The sequence below is a fragment of the Mytilus trossulus genome, unplaced genomic scaffold (assembly GCF_036588685.1).
Source record: "Mytilus trossulus isolate FHL-02 unplaced genomic scaffold, PNRI_Mtr1.1.1.hap1 h1tg000070l__unscaffolded, whole genome shotgun sequence".
In the NCBI taxonomy this organism is placed as follows: Eukaryota; Metazoa; Mollusca; class Bivalvia; order Mytilida; family Mytilidae; genus Mytilus; species Mytilus trossulus.
Genome location: NW_026963294.1, coordinates 5212242 through 5238809, shown reverse-complemented (window position 1 = coordinate 5238809; position 26568 = coordinate 5212242). Strand labels below are relative to the sequence as shown.

Genomic DNA, 26568 nt, shown 5'->3' with positions numbered 1-26568 from the left:
TGTTAGATATTGTAAAATATTGCACTAAAAATGTTTTTATTTTTTTGTAATCAATAATAGTTTTCTTAATTAACACAACAACATATCTTCTTCCTATTTCTCAGCACTCTAACAGTTTGCAGTTATTGTATAATTGCACTTACACTTAGCTGAAAAATACCATTGAAAGTTAATTTCATTATCAATTGAGAGATCAGCACATGCTATTTGTACTTGGAAGCAATAATTCAAACTAATTTCTATTGTTCTCTAATTGTTTTGATGAAAGTTCTGTAAAAGTTGATTTAACTTTTATCATCTTTCATTCAATTACAGACTATAGAAACTAGGTCACTGTTACCAAGGTTTAAAACTAGTTGTGTTGGTCCTTGAATCAGATATTATTTTACTGTTGATGGTATCTTTAAACTTTGTGTAATATATTGTATTTTAATATTTAATGGATCAAGCCATGCATTCGTTTATATTCAATTGATTCTGAAAAAAAGAGCAGATAACTCTCTACATAATCTGCAATATAATTATAAATCGTAAAGCAAACAATTCAGAGATAATTAAAGCTTCAATTTTCCTGTCTAGACTAAAAATAAAATGGAAGCAAGATTCATGCTGAACAAAATTTGGCATAGTTCACTATCTATGCCCATAACAATTAATTATATTAACACATCAAAGATAGATATTTTATCGTGTTGATTTCGTGTTTTTTTTCACACCATGATTGACCTTGACCTTTGCCTTAGTACCTGCTTGCTGTTGTATTCACGGTAATCCTTCTTTTAACTAATTATATTTTGCAATTTGCACTTTTATTTATTGATAGCTCTTTTCCATGATTATTAACATTTTTTACTTGCAAGTGCACATACAGTTCCAAAGATCAATGATTGGCGATTTTTCATTATCCAAACATTTTAATCAGCTTAAGAGTTGACGTTTTGTTGCATTGTGAAATAAAAAATGTTAAAAATTTTGGAGTCTGTCCATCCACCAAAATCATCCTCAAAGCATTTTGCTCTTTTATTTTTTCTAGATTACTATTTTGAAGTAAAATAATTTGAAAAATAAACATAAAATTCTATTATAAAATTTGTGTGTGTAGGTCAAAATTGAGGATGGCTTTGAATTCATGATCAGAAATTATTGAACACATGTATAATTTTATCATAACTACACAATGTATTTTATAATGCTTTGTGTGCTTAAACTTTATATTTTCAGCTTAAAATTTAGTTTTCAGGTTGGAATTTCAGATGCCATTCCAAAGGGGAGATAATAAACTTTGTGCTTTATCTGAAGTTGTCTCCCTTTCATACATTATTGTCTTTATTCAGTATAAAACAGTGCAGTGACAGTTTATATCATGTACTTTATTTCAAAGCCACCAAAAAATATGAATCCATGTCCTTATAACTTTTCATGGCAATCTATTGTGGTCAACCGTTATCTGTGGAAATAAATGAACGGCCTCTGTAGTCTTGTGTTCACCTGGACTGTAGGAGGTTGTAGGTTCCATCCCTTTTTGTGTCAAATCAAAAGATTAATATTTGGTATTTATTGTTTTTCTGCTAATAAGGGCATGGCAAAGAGCAAAAACTGTTCTGGATTGAGTGAAAATAATGTGCTTAAAGATGTCTACATTTCTACCTTTTGGACTATAGCACATTGTAAATTGTAGATCTGGGTCAGTACAAAAATGGAATAATTTCATCATGTTCTTATCCCATCAACATGTTAGCATCCTAACATTTGCTGCTAGACATTAAGACAGTGACCCCATCAAATATATTTGGAAGTTTTGTCAAATGATGCTCCTTGTCTGAAGTTGGAACACTTTGTTTCTTTATAATAGCCCCCAAAAAATAAATTACAGAATTAACTTGTTATAAGCAGTCATGATACTATACAGTATACTGACAGTTAAAACTCCCTAACTAAAACAAACATCATTCGCCTTTTTAGTTGAATTGGGAGAAATTTAACTGCTTTAAAATATAATTGAGGTAACTTGCTTTCCTCTAGTTTGGTACTTTCTGTTAGATTTCCGACAAGGGTAAACTAAATGTAGGGCATCGTGGCATGTTTGTGCTAAAAGTTTATGAACCTTTATGGGTAACCTGACAATTGTGAATTTAATATGCAATGTTTTCTGAATATTTACCGCAAAATTTCAAGGTTACGAACAGCCTTTTATTGTACATGTATTTTATTATTTGTATTTAATCTCAGCCTCTAGCCTCCAAATAGTGACAGATCTTTTTGATGATTTTAATAATTGTGAAGTTGGCATAGACATGCTAAAATATAAACCAATTCAACTTCAAGATAGGAAATAAAATTTAAAAAAAAATAATGTAAATGTTTGAATGAATCTTTTAAAATAAGTATTTGAAATTTTATATCGAATTTTAATGTGCTTGGAAATTTACATTTATTTTTAAGGTTGCATAATATTCACATTTTCATAAGTAGGTGCAGAGTTTTTGTCTTTATGAAATTTTTCATGCATTACATCGATTCTGCAAATACGGTTTGATCATTCATTAAAACTTCAAATGATGTAAATTTTTGATACAATCTCGAACCTGAATTACATTTTCCAAAAATAATGTCTTTTGCAACAATGGAGAAAATGTTTCGTAACATTATTAGATTGAAAAAAATGTTTGTTCTTGGCCTCCAAATAAATTCTAAATTCTGATCGAAGGCCAAATTGTAACCTATAGTTGTTAATTTCTGCGTCATTTGGTCTCTTGTAGAGAGTTTCTTTCTTATTGGCAATCATACCACATCTTCCTCTTTTTATATCTGAAAGCTTTAAAATTTGAATTTTGTATTTGGAAGTTTGTTATATCCTTTTCTCCAATTCTGAACTGATTTATACTTTCCCTGACCAATCTGACTCAGGTTGAATATTTGGTTATATCTGTCTCAGAATATCTGTCCTGAAATTCATTTCCATACTCTAGTTTACCGCAAGCAAATCTAATGAAACATCTACTTAATTAATGCTTATTACCACCAAATACAGACAAATTTTGGGTGGTGTTGCTTAACTGTTCTGAAGTTATGTCCCTTTATAAATGAACCAAAAAATGATTGAATTTGCTGTAATTTAACCATTGGGTATCTTTGTGTATCATAGAAAAATTCTTCTGTTATTTTATAAATGTGTAACTCTCTAGAACTCAATTTTTTTCATATGTCAACTTTTAAGTTTTTCTTGTGTTTTTTTCTGAATTTCTTACATAAAAAAACCCTGCAGCAATGCCCAATGAACACATGGTGAAAGAATTAACATCTTATCCTGATCATTGAAAAAGAAAGTTGAAGTTTGTCCACATATTGTCTAAAAATTCATAAAAGAAATAGATTCCACCATCAAATCTTTTGAAATATATTATGTAGAAATAAGATGTGGTATGAGTGACAATGAGACAACCCTCCATCAAAGTCACAATATGCAAAAATAAACCATAATCAAAGTACAGACTGCAACACAGCTAGAGCCTTGGCTCACTCCTAACAGCAAGCGACAAACATGATAAAGGGCCCCAAACTGACTTGTGGAAACCAATTCAAACATAGAAACCAACAGTCTAATCTAAATAAAATGTGAGAACTGAGAAACACTATTGAATCACTTGTATAAAGGACAACACATGTATAAACAACAGGTTCCCAACTTTGGACAGGACGTGTCTCCACGACAGTAATATTTTAGATAGATAAAAATTGCTTGGCAAATATTATTATTTAACACTTATGTTTTTAAAAGTTTTAGAATTTTAACTGCCACAACTCACACGTTTATCACACACATTATATGCATAAGTAAAATCACTATTTAATCGTCTTTCCCCTTAAAAAAACTAATTGGTGTTTAAATTTGGCTTTCTATGTTGAATGTTCATGAAGATTTTTTACAATTTGAAATTTGAACTTGCCCTTGGAATGTATAACCACTTTTACTTTTATTCACACTAAAGCATAGAAATATATATTTAGCTATATAATTCCAGCTGCATACATTTGATTTTAAAGTAAACAAATTCTGAAGGCACCCTGCCATCAATGCATGGTGTCAACTTCATACCAGTTTATAAATGAACTATCTTTTATTCATTTTGATAATTCTCTATAAATATTCATTTAACATTATATAACTCACTGCAAGTCTTCCGTATAAAAGTAGATTCAGTCTGATAAACTTCCATGCATTTCTATAATCACTACTAATCTTTTATTATTTTCTATAAATATTTAAAAAGTTCTAAAGCTATCCCTTAAATGTATAAATTTTTTTTTAATTGTCAATATGATTTACTATTTCTATAACATAACTCCGCCACAATAATCCATTCTCAAAGCCATGATTTAATTCCAATACAACATGGGCTGCACATTAATATAGGTCCACTTTGAAATGCTGCTGGGTTAAACATCGATGTTTTGGGAGATCTCCCCTCCCCCTATAGCTCTTACCAATGTAGAATAAACAAACACACAGCAACACATCAACATATTGCCATTGAACATGTTTGACCCTGTCCGATTCTGTGCATGCCTCTTCCTGTAAGTAGCCTGTAATTCAGTTGTTGTTTATTGTTGCTGTATTTCATATTTGTTTTTTGTTTACATTTTTTGAACATAAATCATTACCCATTTTGAGGCCATTTATAACTGAGAATGTGTTAATACATTTGCAGGTCTATAGTTGTTTAATTCTATGTCATATTGTTCTGGTGGTGAGTAAATTGTCTCATTTGCAAATATACCACATCTTATTTGTAAATGAAGGTAAAGCTTATGGTTTAAGGCAAGAACTAAACCCCTGTCTGAAAAGTGTATGCATTGAAAATCTTCATAGATTGAAATTTTATACCCCTGTCAAACAAGTGAGAGGTTTAGCAAGCTATAACACCAGGGGTAGCAAGCTTTAAAAGCTGATTTAATCCACCATTTTCTGCATAAGTAAATAGCTATAGCAAGCTGGAATACGACAGTTGTTATTCATTCTGTTGATTTCTTTGAGCTTTTGATTATTGCATTTGATAAGGGACCTTTTGTTTTGAATTTCCTTCGGAGTTCAGTATTTTCGTTATTTTATTTCTTAGATATCGGGTTTAGGCTTTTGTATACCATACATTTATTTTTGAGAATTTATAAAAAAAATATTTAAATTAAAAATGTCTATTTTCTTTTTCAGTGGTAACTGCAGGTCATGGAGGTCATAGTGGATCAGGAACATACGTCCGTCCAGGAGGTGGATATGTTTATTTGGAGGAGGATCTCACTAACGGTCAAGTTATGGACGTGACTGACAAGTATGTGGTCACAGAGCCATCCAGAAGACACATGAGACATATGCAGGCACCAGTCAAGACCCTCACAACCAATGGAAGCATGATTTCTGCAGAACCCAGTCTTATTAGTATGCCTAGGCATCGACAGGAAAAAATCGTCACCAGAGTTCTTCCAGCTAACCAACAGATTCAAAGAGTTGCTCAGCGACGTGTAGTATCGACCCAAGTTGTTCAAGGGGGTTATAGGACAGTGATTGACAGTTCAAGGGGTGTGATGATGAATGGGGGACAACAGATCATTAGACAAAGTCAACCATCTGCTAGATATATTCAAAATCAACAGGTCATCAGAGAAGTTCAGCCGTCTGCTCGATACGTTCAAAGTTCACAGGTCATTAGGGAAGAGCGCCCATCTCAAAGATACATACAAAATCCACAAATGGTTCAACAGGTTGTTCGACGATCGGCTCCCGGTAAGCAATATTACGTCTCAAGGTCGAGTGACTACACTTCTGGGTCCTCGTCAGATTCATCAACCAGTGATTCGGATGAGGAAAGAACCGTCATCTCTAAAGGTGAAGTGGTACACGCTGTTATCCGAGATAACTGGACCTTCAGCAAGAGGGAACCAAAAGAAGAGAAAATTGTGACCTCTGTCAAAACAAAAAAAGGTCATAAGGATGACGATGCCAGTTCTTCAGCCTCGTCAAGTTCTCTAGAAAGCAGGAAGCTGAAAATATTGGAGCAAGTACGCGATAATGGCGTGGAAAACGGACAAGTGATTGTTAATGATAATGGAACACCGGTCATTGTTAAAATGAGAGGCAATAAAAAGAACAAAAAAGAGAAAAAGGGAAAAAAGGAAAAAAAGAAAGCTGAGGGTAATTTTATGTTATATTGATAGCATCTAGCTTAACCCTGCACCATTACTATACTAATTCAAGTTAGTTTATTTTTTCCTTTTTTTTTTATGTTTTTTCGTCATATGAGGCATGAAATAGTTGACAATTTATTTTGTGGAAACATAGTTTATATATTTGGACTTTGATTGACTAAATGTTTTATGATAAATGAAAATTTAATTGTGATTCATTATTCATATGAGTATAGAAATTTTTGTATTGTAAATATGTTTGAATTATTTGTAAAGATTCTGTAGCTTGAAACATGCAGCATTTAATTTATTTTTCTTGAAAGAAATTGATACATTTTCATTCTGTGAATCTTCAAAGGAATTCACTTAAAATTGAGATTTTTTTTTTAAAACTTTTTAAGTTTTCCACAAAATCGCTATTATAATTCATTGTTGGGGTATGGACATTTTCTTATGAGAGCAAAAGCTTGATACAAATGAGGCTGAATTAGAAAAAATACCTACAACCTGTGCTTTTGGCTGACATTGATTATAAAATATATCCCATAAAAAAAATTAAATTTTCTGTGTTTTAAAACACTGACTTTTGCTAAATTTCTTGCCATAATAAACTTCTTTTAAAGAAGTCTTGGTACTAGCTTTAAAATTGATAAGAAAAACATGAATTTAGAGGTGTAGCAAAACATGATATAAATATAATTTTTTCTACACCTGCCTTCTTCAGTAACAATAAGTAAGAAACAAAAGGGAACCCATTTTGAACTGTCAACTACAGATAACTTTTGAATTTGAAAGAAAACAAAATATAAAGATATGCCCATCAACTCCTTTTCCTATTTGTTTGTTATGAGCAGTTGCAGATTTTTGAAATTTTCATAAAGGTGGGTGGGGGGACTGACTGTGGAAAAGTGGGCATACTACAGTGATTCTTTAATTAACCAAAATGTTCCAACTAAAGTAGGGCCCTTTCCGACGTGGCTCCTTCTAAATCCCCCTCAGCAGAAACACAGGTTTTTTTCGTTGTAACATTTAAACTATTTTGTTGTACACAGTTCAAGCTTTTGCTTCTGTGCACATGCTAACCCATATTTCAGGCTGCATGATCTGTAATGCTATGTTGTAACTATAGAACCAAGTGATTTTCACAGATTTTTAGCAAAAAAGGTGATTTAAGGATTTAGTGATTTTACAAATTTTTAAATGTTTCTTTACTTCAGCTGTATTTACTTATTTTCAATATTTTATTTTCGAAATATTAACACATATGACTTTTTAAGTTTTTTGGTGCTGATGGGTCGCTGTCTCATTGACAAATACCCTTATTTTCTCCTTACTAGAAATATGAACAATTATTAACATATTTTAAATTGCTATAGTTGAGAATTAAAATCTTTTAACTATAATTTTTATTCTTAACCTGCACTTTAATTCTTGAATACATATATGCTAACTACACAGCCTATAAGAAAAATAACTTATTTTAACGTATGAAAATTCAAAAGGTGAAATATTATAAGCACACCTCTTTGCAGAATCTGTTGAAATAAGCTTGGTTTTGCCAAATTATAATTTACAATTATATGTCGTAATACTGGTAAAAGATGTACCCCTTTATTTCATATATATGTGCAAATATTTATATATACAATTCAGTTATTAAGCTTTTGTTTAAAACTACAAAACTTTTTTTTTTTTTTTCGTAGAACCTAAAATTGTATATACGTAAGCAACACGGTGCATGCAGTCTGAAGCTGTTTTATATTAACAAAGTGTACTCCGGAATGTCATATAAATCTATATCATACATATACAAGTAGCTAAAATATCTGTGTGCTAGCTATCCTTGACTTCATTAATACAAATGTTATACATTGTAAACTATTCTGTATATTTAGTAAATGTTTATTACATACAAAAACAGTGATTGTAGGCCCTTGTGATGATAGACATTTTGAGTAAAGTTAGATTGTACTCTGAATCAGAAATCAACCAATCAAAGAACTACAATGTAGAATTGATGTTTGAGCAATTGATTTTATATACTGAGTAAAGTTTTAACAGCTGCAAACCCTAGTCATGTAAATGAATATGTTCCCGGTCCATAAGCAATGATAAATTTTAAGGTTTAGTGGTAATTTTCTTAGTACATGTACTTAAAATCAACAATTAAGTGGTCTCTATCAGCTCTAATTTAACAAATGTTTTTTACTAAGGAGGAATAGACTAAGTATGTGATGCTTGCATTTACTATACAAAAGCTCACTCATTCAGTGGCAGATCTAGAAATTTAAATAAGTGGGGGCCCACTGACTGCCTAAGAGAAGGGCCACTGAGGTCATGCTTCAGTGATTGCCTATAGAATGTTTCCCCCCCAAAAAAGGAGTCCCCTTGACCCTTCTCTCTAAATCTGCCTCTGTCATTCATAAGTGTTTTGCATTCAAAAGCCACTCCTAAACAATGCATTTCCTAAGAAAAATAGCAACATTTAAGACAATGCCATGATCAATGTCCAGTACATGTATTAGTGCTTGAATGCATAATAGATACTTACACGAACCAATATACATGTAACATGTGTTTTAATCCGTAGCATGTTTGTAAAGCAAGTACTCATGTATGTCATGACAATTAAAGTTCAAGACTATTAACACGATATGATCGGTAATAATTAAAAGCTATCAAACTTCGCTGCTTGTTAGATAGAGCCTCAGACTGCATGCATAAATCGTGATTTGTTTTGTTTTTCGGAAGCTGTGAAAGAAACTAGAAGAATTTGATTTATATCTTTAAATATAATTGTGACCAAATGTAAAAAAGAATATGATTTTTGTTGCAAATTTTAATGTTTTAATAATGAAGTCTTAAAATCTTATTTGGCTAGTTACACAACTTGCTACAAGCATATGATTCATATATTGTTGAATTAGAAAAAAAAATCTCCGATTATTTTATCTTTGCAACAGGAATCATACTTGTATAATTACACTACAGCTTGGATCGTCGAAGACAGCAAACTCATGTCCACTCAAATTTTACCCTGTAAAATACTTGACCGTAAATTCAAATTTTTTTTTAAACAATTGGAATTTTTGACTCTTGAAAAAATAAAAAAATATACATTTCTATTAAAAAACAAATGCCTGGTGATTCAAATTTGCCTGTCCACTTCATCATCAGTGGACAATAAGAGGATTATCAGTGGAAAAAATAAAATTATCTCAAGCTGTAGTGTACTTTTTCCCCTGTAGATCTTAAGTGCTTTTATTGTTGTGTAATTTTAATTAAACAAAAGCTTGAAAACTGAGTTGTATTTTGCTTATGTGATAATTTAGTGCTGTTTATAATTACAGAGCTGTATAGGCTTTAGGTAGGGAAAATAATGTTGTTTGCATGTTTATAAATATATATACAATATTTTATGTAATAATTTTCATTTTTTTTACATTATAATTTTGTCACAGAAAATACAATCGTCAGATTTAACAAAAAGTGAAAATTTATGAATATCGGCCATTTTGAATTTAACTGATCATGTTTAATTTGTCTTATGAGACATAATATAGTGTCTTTGGATTTATTTATAACCTTTTTTTTTTTAAAGATACCAATTTTCTTGGATTTATTAAAAAAAATTGCAAATTTATTGATTTTTTTTTTAATTTGTAAAAAAGTTAATTTGTGGTTCACTTTTACACACAAATCTATGAAAATAAGTATCAATGAAAAAAATAATAAAAATTCAGTTTTAGAAACTTGCATTTATCATGTTTATACATTTGATGAGTTGCCAAGCAGCCGCAATGACTATGTTTCAAAATATTTATAAAATTTAGTATCTCTGCCTTTTTCAGATCTGACTGTATTTTCCATACCATTTCTAGATCATGCAATGCAGTGAATGTTGCTCGTCTTAAATTGTTTATAGAAAATTTTACAGAGGAGTTTTAAAAACACTTTTGAAAAAAGGAGATGTGAGGTCATTCAATGACCCAATACACCTTATCGCTTATCCCAGCTGCACTGGAGACTTGAACTTTTGACGCACACAACAATCACTTTTGCATTGTGGCGTCAGATATTTTGTATTATGACAATCATAATTTAACGGGAACATTGTGGTATCCAGTAATGGCAGACAAATAGCGATAAGGTGTATAGATTAACTACCCCCTTTCCTCTTTTAGTTTTTAACCAACTTTTGAAAGGTATATTTAAGAAATAGGATGGAAATTGGTATTGAAGCACTAAACTCGCAATACCGCAATCAAAATAAAAACATTCCCCCCCAAACAAAATTAATAAAAAAATTGTTGAAAATTGTTTAAAGTTATTTTGTGAAGGTAGAATTTTGTTTGTTGAGGTGCTTTTGAACCAAAGCTATGCACTTTATTATTTATAATCAATTAAAATTCCTTAAGAAAATTTATTGTAGGTTGAATGAAGTATGTACATGTATTGAAAAAATATGTGCTCAAGTCAATGAAGCAAAACAGCGTCATTTTAGCTACGAAAGGAGGCGTAATTTGAAGGGCGTTAATTTTGTAACTTTAGAGGTTCATTATTCTAAATGGTTTCTATTAAAATGGGTGTTCCAGGATCAAATATTAATGTGGGGGTGTTGAATTTTTTTTTATCCTTTAATTTCCTAATATGAGCACCGAGTCATTAAATTAATAATGTACATGACAAGAGAAAATTTGAGATGAATACATTTTTTTTAAAAGTTTAAAATTACATAATAAACTTCAAATTAGTGTGGAAGATAAATGGTGGATATTGCTTTTTAATGACCAGAATAAAGTAAATCTGATACTAAAATCTTGTTTAAAAGTTTTAATTTACTTTTAGTCCACGTCTTCATTTAAAGTGCATAAAATTAGTTTCGGTAATCATTGTGGGGGACACATTTTTTCATGTGCTTATCTAACCTTTCTTAAAAGTATATGAATTCCGTTGATGTTAAAATCAAGACATGTTTTTGACCTCTAGTAGTTTAAGTGAAAATTTATGTGTTTTCTGAGTTGCTGTACGTCTCTTCGAAATACCTTACATCTCCATGTTCTCAGATTTGGAAAAAACTATTTTTTACCGTGAATTTATGGTAGTAAGTTTCACATATCAGAATGATAAAAATGGGAAAACAAAAAGGCGAAGAGCAGGCTCAGTTGTTCTAGTTTAGATTATATTAAATTAGAATTTAGAGCTTTACACATTTCACTGCATGGCATGTTATTCTAAGCGCAATCAATGTACAATTTAAAAATAATTTATTTATTAGTAAAGCATGCTTGTCAATTTTAATTTTATATTTATATTGTGTCATATGTGGTTATGGTGTTGTACATCTGTATTATAATCTTTCTTTATGTCTAGCATGGGTTATCTCCCATTGGCAAGAGTTATTTCCCTTGTTTGGAAATCTTGAATTGCTAAGTTTTCTCCACCCTTGAACAAATGCAATGGCAATATTCCTAACAAAAAGAACTTATATCTATTGCCTATGATTTATAAGGCAAGCCCAAAGTATCTTGTTTCTGAACTTGGCAAGTAATGTTATGAAATAGCTTGCCTGCTTGCCATTTCTAGTTTTGATGGCCTCAAAATGATTGTTCTTCTCCAAAAAGAACTTTTAACTGAGTAAATTTGACCACCAAAATTTAGCATTTATGAAAATAGAAAATTATTACCATGTGCCAGAAGTTGTCTTGTGTGATAAATGGTAGTGAAAGGGGAGAAAACTCTTACCAAAGGGAAATAGCTGTGCTTGATAAAAAGAAGTAATAATATGACACTTAACATGTTCACTGTGAAAATTATTTGTTCGTAATAAAATAGAAAGATTTAACAATTATTATATTAATGTTTTTGTCTCAATGTTTACGTCTTCAAACTAAAACAAATATACTATATTCAAATTAAATCTGCACCTTTAAAAACATTTCTTGGAAAAATGATACTTCTTTATGATTATGTACTTTCTTGGTAAAAATATTTTTTTGGTAGTAGATTAATACCCAAGGATGTAGGCTAGCAATTTAAAAAAACTATCAGACATTAAATATTTCTATGGTATTCATGTATTGTTTCCAAATTATTAGCAAAATATACATGCATGAGTAAAGCTTGTGAAAATTGATACCTTATAACATATATTCAATTCATTTATGTGCAGTTTAAATTATGAGTTTTCCAAGAAATAATTAAATAAAAGATTTTAGTTTAACAATGATATTTAAGTCCTTTTTATTCTGAACACCTGGAAATGTTTATTAAGTTTCTTACTTTTTTTTATGTTGGAAGTCAATATTAACACAAATTGAGAACAAAAATCATGAATTTATATTTCAACATGACCTTTGACCTAATGACCTTGTTTGCAGAGTCAGTGCCAGTGGTTAGAGCTAGAACAGAACCAGAAGACTAAATAATTCACAAACTAATAAATTTGGAGGGATGGCTAGCAAATAATACTCGAACAATGGCATCTGCAGCTTCCATGTTTCACGAAAGAGTTGTCTATCTTGTCATCAAAAAATCTTAATTCATTCAGTACTGAACTGCAATAATATCTTGTGTTCTTTGAAACAAATTGAACAAAAACATTATAAAAATTGTATTTTTTGAAAATTTCTATGAATTGTCATTATTTGTTTAAAATAAACTCATTTTGCATTGAGATTAACTAGCTATTGTTATTTATTATAGTTCTGTAAAGAAAATGTTTGTTTTATTGTGCTCTTATTTGTATTTATCTTGAATTTTGAAGCCTTTGTGAAAAAGGGAGATAACGATAAAATTACATTTTGACCAAAGGGAAGCAACTCACTAAATTTTGTACAACCATTTGGATGGTAAAGTTTGAATTTAATTGGAAGTCATAAGTTTTGGCTTATCAATTTGCATGTCACAGTTTGTTGTAAATTGCAATAAAGAAATGTAGTGGTTAATTAAGCGTAAATATTTTTCCTTTAAAACTAGATTTTCAACATGTTAAGAAATAACTTAAAAGTTCATTTAGATAGATTGTTCATGATAAAAGTCTCTTTGACATGGAAAGAATGAGATCTTATTTCCTTTTTTAAATTCCCAAGTTTGATGGATGTTTCAATTATTCATACCTTTTGTATTGATTCACTCGGCAGAAGAATTAGGCCAGTTCATTATCAGGAAAATTATGTCTAATTTATGGGAAAAGAAGTCGTTTTTCTCAGATGTACTATTTTAACCCATACTTTCTCATTTAGTAGATATTTTGTGAAGAAAAATCTTTAAAAAAAGATTCATCGCAAATAAAGATAGGAAAAACAAGTTATAATTTATTATATCATTTCTAATGTATGTCTGCAATAAATAATGACTCAAACGCCATCGACGCTTCACTTCAATGAATTCTTTGCTTCAATGATTTCTTTACTTATTATTTTCAAAAGGTTAAAAATACAAAGCAATTTATTATATTGACTAGCATGAAATCACCATGTGTAAACAGCGTACACAATTGATTCATACGAAAATTCTAGATAAAAATAGATCACCATCGTAAAGCTATGTGTACACACTGTTAGGCCTTTGTTTATTCAAGTATACCATCTTAATGTCAAAGCACCTACGAATGTTTGCTAAACTAATATTTTTAAAATACTCGATTATATATACTTATAATGTTTGTATTTGAAATTTCGTAGGAATAATACTGTTTACCATGTTTGCCAGTCAATTTAAATATCTCACTACATCAATAAGGCAATCCTCATCAGACCGTGAAATTTCGTAAGAAACCTTATTGTTAAAGTTTTAAATTGAAATCTTTTGAATTTTGACATCATCACGATATATTTTCATCTAATTGGATGTCTCTTTTGATATGGAAATCAGTTTTTTAAAGTTTTCTTCGCCTTTCTGACCTTGCAATAAATTTTGCTTTAAGTATAGGCATTTAATTGAAAAATAAAAAAGAATTCTATTAATTGAGGCGAAAGATAGTGAAGGGACATTTAGTTAAGTTCTTACATTGTCCATAATTTGGAATATGTATTTGGGTCATTATCAAAATGGATGTTCCAATTATAAAAAATATCATCGACTAATGTCTATTTAATGTTTATTTGCTTTTAATTTTTTCTCAATTAATTTGTATGATCAAAAGTATATGTAAATTGTAAAACATTCAAAGTCAGAAAAGAATTTAAATCACAAATTGATTGGTCTATCATAATTGATCTTATTGTAGGATTTATTAAACGACTGTACTAAGGGGAATAACTCTTGATACAAAACATGAAATCCAGGTTATACATGTATATTTTTTTATTTCATTCATTTTTCAAGAAATTTTGCACAGGGCTATCCCAGAAAAAAATGTATTGGGGGGGTTGGAAGGCAGTTTTTGTCAGCACCCACCACCCAGACAATTGTAATTAAGAATTATAGTGCATTATAGGGTGAAAAGTTGCTCTGATACCCATCACCCATGTATTATTAATATAATGTGCCTTCCAACCCCCCCATACATTTTTTTCTGGAATAGCCCACATCATATATGAAATCCTGATTGTTTTGAATAATTTAGATTAGTTTATTTTGCATAATAAATATTATAATGCTTATATATTGTGTAAACTGCCAAAAATATTAAGTATTTCAAAGACTTTGGGCGGTGATAGATTGTTATGTTTTGTCAAGTGGGCGGAGTCAAATTAATATGGTTTGTTATGTGGGTGGAGTCAGACTTAGCTGATTATGTTAATCAGATTGATTCAAAGTGTTCCATTTTTTGGTCAGCTTTCTGGAATTTTTTTCAAGATAAAAAAATCCATATTTATTAGTTATTTTGTCTAGGTCTTTGAAAACAGTTTTGAATTGGTTCATGTTCCTATACTTCACTATAATGTAGATTAGAAAATTTAATTTTTTGAATCATTGATATTTTTTTTTAATTGATAAATTAAAATACTTATGGACACTTAAAGTGATACATCTGTAAAGGTTATATAAAGTTTAGGTATATTATCCAAGAGCGATAATGTTAAAATTGTTGGAACTTATTTAATTTAGCAAATATTTGCATCATAATTTAATAATGTCAAAAATGTGATTGCTCTAAGTTTAACATCTCTTTTGAGATTATTTTTGTATTTAAAACATCAAAGGTCTTTAAGAAATGAGAGTTGCTTATGTGTAAATATGCATTATGTTATTAAAAAGAGGGAAAATATATTTTTCACATACATAACTGTATATCAGTGCTGATATGTTTTGAACATTAAATATGTATATTTCAAATGATGTAAAAAATATATCTTTGTCATATTTAATTTTTGTTTATATATTTACATTTAACTGCATAATAAATTTTTCAGAAAAAAGACATGAGTTTGTTTCTTCTGACAGAAAGACAAATAGAGTTATCTCTCTTTGAATGGAGTTTGAAAAAGAGGAGATAACTCAATATGACAAAATTCTAACAGACCAATGAATGAGTCTTACCATCAAGTCCAGCTCACCTTATAGACCACTTTCGAGTTCATCCGTCACTGAAAAAAACTCGTCAATTTTAAGCGCCTTTATCACCGTCATTTGTGCGTTTAGGGGCGTCGTCACTTCCTTCCAATGTTGAGCGAGTGGTTGGAAAACTATAATTCTATATTGTACGAATTATTCGGCAAATTGAATTCTCAAAATTGACAATCAACACTGCTGTCATTAGGGAATTGTCAGTAAGTACCTACAGAGCAACCATTATTTCTAGTTTATCCTGCACAAAGACGATCACTAAGACGCTTGATGAACGTAAATAGTGCAGGGATACAGGCGAGCCCCTCTATCTGGTAAATGACGTCATAAAGGCGTGCATAATTGACGAGTTTTTGCTGGTGACGGATGAACTCGAAAGTGGTCTATTGGATGAGAAAATAAAAAAATCCCAATGAGATTTCATGTTTCCTGGCCATTTTGGCACAGAACAACTAAAGTTACAAGCTAGTCTAAAGAAATTCTGGATTAATTTGTGTTGGCTTAAATGTGTCTTTATTTTTGGAAATTCCTAATTTTGTTTTTATAGAAAAAGAATTTCTTTGATAGTCAACAGGATTTAATATACAGTTTATGACTGCATTAACTGTATTTAATGAAATTTTGATATATTTTCCTCTAGTTATTATTGTTTCTTGTACGTACCAAGTACTATATGCCACACCTGAGAATATTAAAGCATGAGGCATTATGTTTTCTTTTTATGTTTGTCCATTTGTCCACAAGTCAGTCCACCATTTGGGTAGTTTTGGTTTAAAGCAGTTTAACATGACATACAGTAATACCAACTAGAATCTTGCATCACACATTGGTTTTTGATTTTGATATGAAAAATTCGAGGTTTACTGAGATTTCACGGTTTAGTGATCACTTTTATGGGTACATCTTCTCTTTCAGTCTGTCTCAATCGTATGATCATATTAAATCAAATTTCTATTGTGCATTACATTTATACATGTTAACAATCTCTCTATAGTTACATTTGGCTCTCAAATAAATAAATAAAAACAATGGTGGTTTATAAAAGACTTCTAGCCAGGGAATGTGTTGTGAGTTGTAATCATAATTGAGGTTGTGGAAGTTTGACAGGATATGTTTCCCTTAGTACATGTAGGAGATACCCAGCTAGCCATTAGTCTTTGAGCTTTGAAAGTAATCCTTTAGCTCAGTCCACTAAAGTGTTGATGTTTAAACAGAGATATTGGGTTTGAGTCCCAGAGGAGACAATGTGATGTTGTTCTATAAACCATGTTCTCCTGTTACATGAGTCTTACATATAGCATATAAGTTTAATGGACATAGATGGTAAGATGACACTTGTGGTAACTGATACTAGTCAGCAGTTGAACTAGGGAAATTCCACTTAAGCTCAGTCGTTTAAGCGCTGCATAATATAACACAGAGGTCCCGAGTTTGAGTCCCAAGGCATCAATTTGATTTTGTAATATGTTAACATTAGTTTGATTTACATGGAGGTATTTTGACCTTTGTGGTAACTGATATAAGTTTCTAGCATTTGAAACCATGTGGTTATAAGATACATCCACTAACCAAATACATAATTACAAGTACATTGTAATAGTAAACTATGATGGGTTGGTAATTACTTTTGAAATGACAATAAACAGTAATTAATTTGACGAAAAAGAAAGTTATTGAACTAACTCATTTTAAACAATAGCAAATTAGATACTTATATTGTTGAACATGAAGAAGCTGGTGGCCGCTGGTGAATTTAATTATTTATTTGGTTAATTTGCATGTTTTGTGTTTGCTGGTACGAAAAAAAACATCACATTAAATCATAACATGCTTTGAAGGTTGTTTTCTTATGAGTTATCATGAGTTCTTATGAGTTATGCTCTTCAACTTTGTACTTGTTTGCCTTTATAAATATTTTGATACGTGTGTCACTGATGAGTCTTATGTAGACAAAACGTGGGTCTGGCGTACTAAATTATAATCCTGGTACCTTTGATAACTATTAACACTATGAGACAACTATATATGTTGTGAGTTTTAAACTCTGCCATGGCAGTTATGTGTGGTTGACTCCAGTTTCAATTGAATGAGATTGCAGATTTTACCCTGAAGGGCAGTGTTTTTTCCGTTTAACTAAAGGCTTTCTCCACAAATAAAAACTGACTGCCACAATAATAACAATGAGTGCTCAGAAATTGCAGTAAGACATACGCTTCTGGAATTCTTACAAAATTTGCTTGAGCTTTGCGGTCAACACTTTTAGATCCCAAATAGATATCTCAGAAGAAGCATTCAATTCATTTATAAGTAAAGGCAAATTTCATGATACATGTACATCTAAACTCAAGATTATTTCCCCCCCCTCCTTATTTAGACCTCAAAAGTTCTAGAAATTAGTTAAAAGTATTGATTTGTTTGTAAGACCATGGAAGTAATATTTAGAAGGAATAACAACGACTTCACTTCAAAGGTTTCATCTGCGTTACCGCCCATCTTTCAATAACTTGTTAATTGGTTCAATATCTAGCATGGAAGTTTAGTCTCCGCATGTGATCGATCAAATCATTGACACTTATCGGTCATTTTCGTGTTCACGGAGAACTACGAACAGACAAGTTTTTGTCGAATATACTTGCGAAGTAACCCGAATAGTCAATCGTTACATTCCGTTGATGTACGCTGCCGAAAAAAGTCATTCGTTCAATTTTTATTTTAGTCCAATTTTTATACGACCGCAAATTTTGAAAAAATTTTCGTCGTATATTGCTATCACGTTGGCGTCGTCGTCGTCGTCGTCGTCGTCGTCGTCGTCCGAATACTTTTAGTTTTCGCACTCTAACTTTAGTAAAAGTGAATAGAAATCTATGAAATTTTAACACAAGGTTTATGACCATAAAAGGAAGGCTGGTATTGATTTTGGGAGTTTTGGTCCCAACATTTTAGGAATAAGGGGCCAAAAAGGGCCCAAATAAGCATTTTTTTGGTTTTCGCACTATAACTTTAGTTTAAGTTAATAGAAATCTATGAAATTTTGACACAAGGTTTATGACCACAAAAGAAAGGTTGGGATTGATTTTGGGAGTTTTGGTTTCAACAGTTTAGGAATTAGGGGCCAAAAAAGGGCCCAAATAAGCATTATTCTTGGTTTTCGCACAATAACTTTAGTTTAAGTAAATAGAAATCAATGAAATTTAAACACAATGTTTATGACCACAAAAGGAAGGTTGGTATAGATTTTGGGAGTTAAGGTCCCAACAGTTTAGGAAAAAGGGGCCCAAAGGGTCCAAAATTAAACTTTGTTTGATTTCATCAAAATTGAATAATTGGGGTTCTTTAATATGCCGAATCTAACTGTGTATGTAGATTCTTAATTTTTTGGTCCCGTTTTCAAATTGGTCTACATTAAGGTCCAAAGGGTCCAAAATTAAAGTTAGTTTGATTTTAACAAAAATTGAAACCTTGGGGTTCTTTGATATGCTGAATCTAAAAATGTACTTAGATTTTTGATTATTGGCCCAGTTTTCAAGTTGGCCCAAATCGAGGTCCAAAATTAAACATTGTTTGATTTCATCAAAAATTGAATAATTGGGGTTCTTTGATATGCCAAATCTAACTGTGTATGTAGATTCTTAATTTTTGGTCCAGTTTTAAAATTGGTCTAAATTAAAGTGCAAAGGGTCCAAAATTAAACTAAGTTTGATTTTAGCAAAAATTAAATTCTTGGGCCTCTTTGATATGCTGAATCTAAACATGTACTTAGATTTTTGATTATGGGCCCAGTTTTCAAGTTGGTCCAAATCAGGATCTAAAATTATTATATTAAGTATTGTGCAATAGCAAGTCTTTTCAATTGCACAGTATTGTGCAATGGCAAGAAATATCTAATTTCACAATATTGTGAAATAGCAAATTTTTTTTTTAATTAAGAGTTATCTTTCTTTGTCCAGTATAGTAAGCAAGAAATATCTGCAATAATTTTTTTTCATTGGAGTTATCTTTCTTTGTCCAGAATTAACTTAAATCTTTGTTATATACAATATACAATGTATATTCACTTTTTACTACCAACTGATAAATTTAAATAATCTTTACCATTCAGTGATAACAAGCAGTTTTTTTACATCTTAATATTTTATGATGTATTTAAATGAGTAGTAATTGTTGCAAACTCCATTAGAATATTTTAATTGAAATTAGTTTTGGAATAAGGGAAAGGGGGATGTGATTAAAAAATTTGGTTCAATTTTTCTCATTTGAAATTTCATAAATAAAAAGAAAATTTCTTCAAACATTTTTTTGAGAGGATTAATATTCAACAGCATAGTGAATTGCTCTAAGAGAAAACAAAAATTTTAAGTTCATTTGAATACATTCATTCTGTGTCAGAAACCTATGCTGTGTCAACTATTTAATCACAATCCAAATTTAGAGCGGAATCCAGCTTGAATGTTGTGTCCATACTTGCCCCAACCATTCAGGGTTCAACCTCTGCGGTCGTATAAAGCTACGCCCTGCGGAGCATCTGGTTCCATATTTTTTGTTAGTTTGATCATGGAAGTATAATACTTCCATGGTTTGATCCTAATAGTTAAAACCGACAACTTTCACATACGAAATTGGAGAACAAAGTTGTGTCATTTCAATTTTAATATTAACAGACAATTAAAAAACCATTTCCGTATAAAGTTAAGAAGATGATTGTACAAAAATACGTTTGGACCCCCTTTATTATCAATTAAAATATTCACAATTCTTAACGGTTCTATCCTTCAATGTAAGTTCTTGATACATAAACTAGTTTGTGTAAAAATGAATTTACCGTAAGACAGATAGATACAAGCCCATTTCGTCGGCTTGTTATATGTTTAGGTGTATAGCTTATTATATTAATACAAGCATTCCACAATAAACACCTTTTAAATATATATTTACGAAAATATTATCCCCGTTTTAGTTGTCCAGTTTCAATAATGCAATCAATGACATTTATGACATATACATAAATTTAGAATACTTGAAAGTAAATATTATTTTATTATATTATTCAATCTATTTAAACTTTGCACATTTCAACAGTAAAAAAAAATATATGCCTACATTTGCCTACATTATTTTGTTAAACATCATGTGAAACCTGATCGATTCATCGGTATTTACCTGTTTAACTCGGGATCCGCTTTTAACCGGAAAATACTTTTAGAACAGTTTAAAACAAACGGTAAAAAGCAAAAATAAGCTAAATTAAATACAATTTTCCATGTTAAACTGCTGTAGTATGAACAATTTTCATCCGTTTTTCAAGTTTTTTACGTCATACGACTTCTTTTGGAAGGTAGATGTTTTATATGATCCAGCGCCACCTTCTTATTAATTAACCGCGGATGTCACACAGGTACTTTATAATTAACGGACTCGATAAAACCCCGTGACGGATAAGAAATTCAAGATGCCAGTTTACAACCGCGGTAACGCAGATAGTAACCAAAGGGGTCTTACCGCTGAGTCTATAATTGGATAAAATTGTATGACTTTAGTACAGAGCTCAGCATGCTATAAATACATGCTAATTAGTCGTTGTTATTCCTTCTAAATATTACTTCCATGGTAAGACCTATTTAAATCTTTGACTGTATGAAGGTGTAATTATCACATTAAAGAGAACTTGAATCTCTATAGGGAAGGCATTATATAATCTAATTTACTGAAGTAGAAAGTAAAGATGAAAATAATAATAGATTTTACAATGATTTGAATTGATTCTGTTATAGTAATGTATATACTATAAGAAGATGTGTAAATAAGACAACTCTCCATATATCTGTGGCGGACCCAGAAATGTTCATAAGGAGGGGGGCACTGACTGCCTAAGACGGGGGCGGCTATAGTCATACTTCTGTGATTGTCTATATATTCAAACAGCTTTTTTCACATAAAAGGGAGGCCTGACCCCTTGAAAACTCTCTAAATCTGCCTATGTATATGTGAAGCATGTGCAGATTTGGATTTTGTAAAAGAGGGGTCCCTGGTAAGCCAACTTTTGGAGTGATACTTATAAAAAGTCTATGCATTAAGCATATACCGTTATGTAGCTCTATAATCATATCTTTGAAATTAATTGTTATTGCTGTTATGCCATCAACCTCTTAGCATATCAGTGAGTATTAATTAACAAATAGATCCATACATATTTCTTGATTTATAGCTAAATTATAACAGACTACAGTAATTTCTGGTTAATTGGAAATCCCTAAGTAATTAAATATTATCCCTGAATAACTTATGTAAAGAGGTCTGAGTGGTTCTGTATCCCACAATAACTTGTGTGGTTACTGTAAATGCCTTAATAAGATTTCTGTTTAAATGATGATCCATGTTGCATGGAAAATGCACTGTATGTAGCTTGTTTCATATATATATACTAGTATGATCATGATATTTTAGATTACCAACATACCACATGCAAGTCCCTTTCATGGGAAAACTTTTGTTGATTTAATATATAGAGAACCACTGAAGCATGAGTGGCAGCCCCCTTTTTGGCATTTAGTGGCATGCACCCACCCTAATAAAAAGTTCTGGATCAGCCACTGCATACAACACCTATAAAAGTTTCCTTTACAAATAAAGATAAACAACAAACAACACATTGTTCTATATTTGTAAGGACTTTGTAAGAAGTACATGTACAAAACATTTGACATTCAAGCTTTAAAATGTAATATTAATACATGTAAGATAACATTTTTACCCCCAGTGTTTTGTCTATGCTAGACCATAGTTCTAAAATTTCACTAATAGGTATACGTATATACAATAAAAAAAATATGAAGTTCAGAAACCAACCATACTAACAATATTATGACAAAAATTTTTTTTTTACTTTTATATATTTTCCAATTTATAGAAGTAGCTTGTTTGTCTTTAACATTCAAAGAGTATATGGGGTTATTTCCAAACATTCCAAAGCAGATTGGAGCAGATCGGGGGTTGTTGTATATTATGAAACCTATCACAGTGAAATAGATTCAATCCCCACTTGACCCACATGGTCCTGAATATGCATGAAATATTTGCCACTGTACATTAAGCAACCAACAATCAAACAATTGACCCACATCAGCAAGTACATGTACCTGCTGCCCATAAGAAGAGCCCATGGTTATTATAAGCCATGCATGAGTAGTATTTTCCTGACAATCATGAAATATTTGTCACTGGACATTTAGAAAACAGCTAATGATCAATCAATACTACTTGCAATTGACAGTTGAAATTTGATTCCAACTTGACAATTTAATTTATTTCTTCTATCCAGAAGGGGAAATAATCCAATATTCCCCAAAGGGACTGAAAGTATTTGAATTAGACATTTCTTCTGATCGTAAATAAACAATGAGTATGTTTTTATTAGAGCTATTGATTTAAACCTGTTATTTAAGCAAGGAAATTGATTAATTAATGGAACGATACAAATGTACCTGAAACTGGAAATTGGAAATTTTTATTACAGAGTTTTAAATATTTATTTAACAAGATATTCATAATGAAATATAAAAAACCTAGTATTTTATCGAATTATAGTGTGATATTTTTCCCAGGCATATGGGTGGGTTTTGTAGAGAAAATTGTACCTTGTATTATAGGTAAATTTCGGCATTAACCAATTATAATTACAGGGGGCCTTTTAATTAATGATTATATCAGTAGAAATTGCATGTGGAATTTGTATATTTACAAAGTTTTATCTGACTGGTCAAATACTTTGTTGACATTGATGTCCTATTGACCATACTCTGTACTATTGACCAGTTACTTATATATGTATAATACATCCTTGATAAATGTGATCTTGATTAGCGATTACCCAAATACTACATACCTTAATTATTAATTCAGTAGGTATTAATTAATTCTGCCTAAACAAGATATAACTTATTCCTGAAAGAGTGTATTGTTAGATGGAAACATTAAGTCATTCTTAGAATGATGGTTTGGGGAAAAAGTTAATTTATTGAAGAAAAAAAATTTGATAACAAATTTGTGACATAAAATATTTCATGGATGAATTGGAACTAAATAATTCAGAAGAAATTGGAATAAGTTTAGTTGCAGTTTTAAAAAAAATGAATTCATATAAGTAAACATTTTTGGATCCTAATTTGGACCTGGTTCATTTGGAGATAGATAATACCTAGTTTGAGATCGATTTATGTAAATTACTTTTAAGTTGGAAAGATGCATTGAAATACAAATTCTTTAGTGGAGTATTAAAAGTTGATCAGAATTTGAATGACATTGGATTTACTGCTTATTCTTATATATAATACTGCTGAAAGTGAATAATCTGTCAATGTAATTTGTGGCTCCATTAGGTTTGGAAATTATGAATTAAATATGTAATCGACATTGAAGCATATACATTCTTAGTGCAATACTAAAAGATTAGAACTATTTTGACAACAGTTTCTGCTGGATGATTATTGGTGACTTAAAAAAATTGGACTTTGAAAATGCACTAAATGTGTAGCTCCGGATAGATGCCTTCTCAGCTGTTTGTGTATATTTCATTAAGTTTTTTACGTCAGTTTCTTAACAGTTCTTTATGAAATATTAACACCTTTTGAGCTAAAAGTAACTTCTGTAGTGATATTAATATTCAAATTGATATTTTACCTGTGGTATATTTGAAAGATGTTGAATTATACGTTTGGAACAAACAATTTTGTGTAGTGATAAATATTTAACCTTAATTCTATGGAAGTTATGGAGCACCAGGATAACTTGGAGAATATAGACAATCAAATCAGTAAGCAGAAATTTTTATTTTAATTTTGGCTTGAAAAATTTAACAGAGCCAAAATTTTCCATTTTCAATTAAAGTAGGTAAAGTACCAATTTTTGGTTTGATGTAATCTAACAATTTTAGTCTGATTTAAAACCTCTGATACCCTTGTGGATAAGGGATTTCAATATTTCTACAGTGATGGAATTACCGGTATATTAAATGGGGGTTATATTAACTCAAAAGTAAAGAAAGGCAATACAATTGAGACAAATTGTTTATTTATTAAGTATTGATATATCAACATAATTCATATAATGTAGGGAACAAATACATTTTATGATATATACACCTAGCTGTTCACAAAGGGAACCATCATATTATAAACTGACAAAAACTATGATACCAAATGCAAAGGCTTAATCTGACAAAATTTTACTTTTTCTAAGAATTTTAAATGGTCAGTAACAAGTGAAATCAAACATGGGTCAAACATAGCAGCCACCCGGTATGTGACGTTCTACATGGTGGATTAATAAAATTTTATTTATCAAAAGAATTTAGTAGAGGTTAGCAGGTTAAAACTAGTTCACTCAAAATATCTGACAAACAGTAAAAAATAAAATTAGCAGACATCCTTTAGTCCAAATTCTGTGTATCCAAATCCAATTAAACTAAAAATAAATCAGCAGACATCTGACTTAGATTGTTAAATTTAAAGTTCTCAGATTGGTAAATTCTGTCCGGTTTCAATGAATTATAAGCACATATTCCCCAAAAATGTATACAGTTCTTTTGGTTTTATGAATGAAATCAATTGTTACGTAGCTATTATAGTTTCAGTATTTATGATAAATGTCCAAAAGTCTCCAGAAATTGTCAAAGTTGTCTTTCTTTGTTGAATCAAGGAATTATGGTAACCAGCTTGGCATACATCTTTCTTTTGCTGATATATCAATACTCACTGTTAATATCTGAAATATAATCATCATGCAAATTAAAAGAACAATAGCTGTGATCATCATAGTTCTCTGATTTGACTCAAATTCTCATATTTGATTTATAACAAACTTTATAAAAAGCGTGAACCAAATTTACTTTTAATTTTATTATTAACAGTGAACAATGCATGCACATGGTGATCATCATTTGGCTTGTATTTTAGTCTAGCAGCCATCTTATTAATCATAGAGATGACCCTGAATACTGCTGACAATCACATAACCCAATACAAGCAAAACATAAATAGAGTAGAAAGCAACCTCATGAAATTTAGCTTTTCTAATGGTCTGTTTGATTTCATATTAAGGAAATTAGTTATTCATCTTTTTTTACCTGATTAAGAACATTTTTTTGTGGATTGAATCAGTCATTCTTGACACTAAATATTCTTATGGCTGAACATGATTAAATACATTCGTATTAAATATTGCTCAAGACAAACTTTACTTTTATGAACTATTTATCAAAAAAGAAATATTTAAAAAAAAAGAAAATATACTTTTTGTTTGCATAAAAAAATGTTCCCCCTTTTTTGGGTATAATTGTATTATATATATTGAGCGAATTGTAACTTTTTTTTTTAATAATGTTATTAACGATGTGGTTAGATGCTATTCACACACTTTTGTGTTGTAGATTAACCTAGCAACCCAGTCTTGAATAATCAAAATTTGATATTGTATATGCAAAATAAACATAGAAATTAAGTTAAAACAATTGACTTACTGAAGGTAAAATGTTTATCTACTGAGGAGGCATGATACCATGCTGTGTGTACCATTCCCATAATGCTTTGTATGCCATGATCATATGGCATAGCCATCCTTCTCCAGTCAATTGTTGAAGCCTGTCTACAAAGATTTTTTGATTTCCCAGACAATCTAAAAACAGCATATACACCTGACTGGCCTAAAAATTTAAATTAACACTGTGTTTATAAATTATTATTACTACAGTTTTTAAAACTAATAATATCATAGTGCAAATAAAAATTATGTTTTATACTTATTCATAAATATACTTAATTGTTAGAAAGCTGAATTTAACCATGTTGTTAAATTTTGGATTTCAGACCAAACTAGGTAAATTAA

General features: G+C 30.5%; 1 protein-coding gene across 1 annotated transcript in view; it reads left to right on the top strand.

Annotated features, from left to right (window-relative positions):
• The window catches only part of LOC134699419 (1-phosphatidylinositol 4,5-bisphosphate phosphodiesterase delta-1-like), a 103621-nt gene that overhangs the window by 9637 nt on the left and 67416 nt on the right, over positions 1-26568 (top strand). The window contains exon 2 of the mRNA XM_063561017.1: positions 5210-6187. Within this exon, the coding sequence (XP_063417087.1) occupies positions 5210-6187 (978 nt within the window). The remainder of the gene's footprint in view (positions 1-5209; positions 6188-26568) is intronic.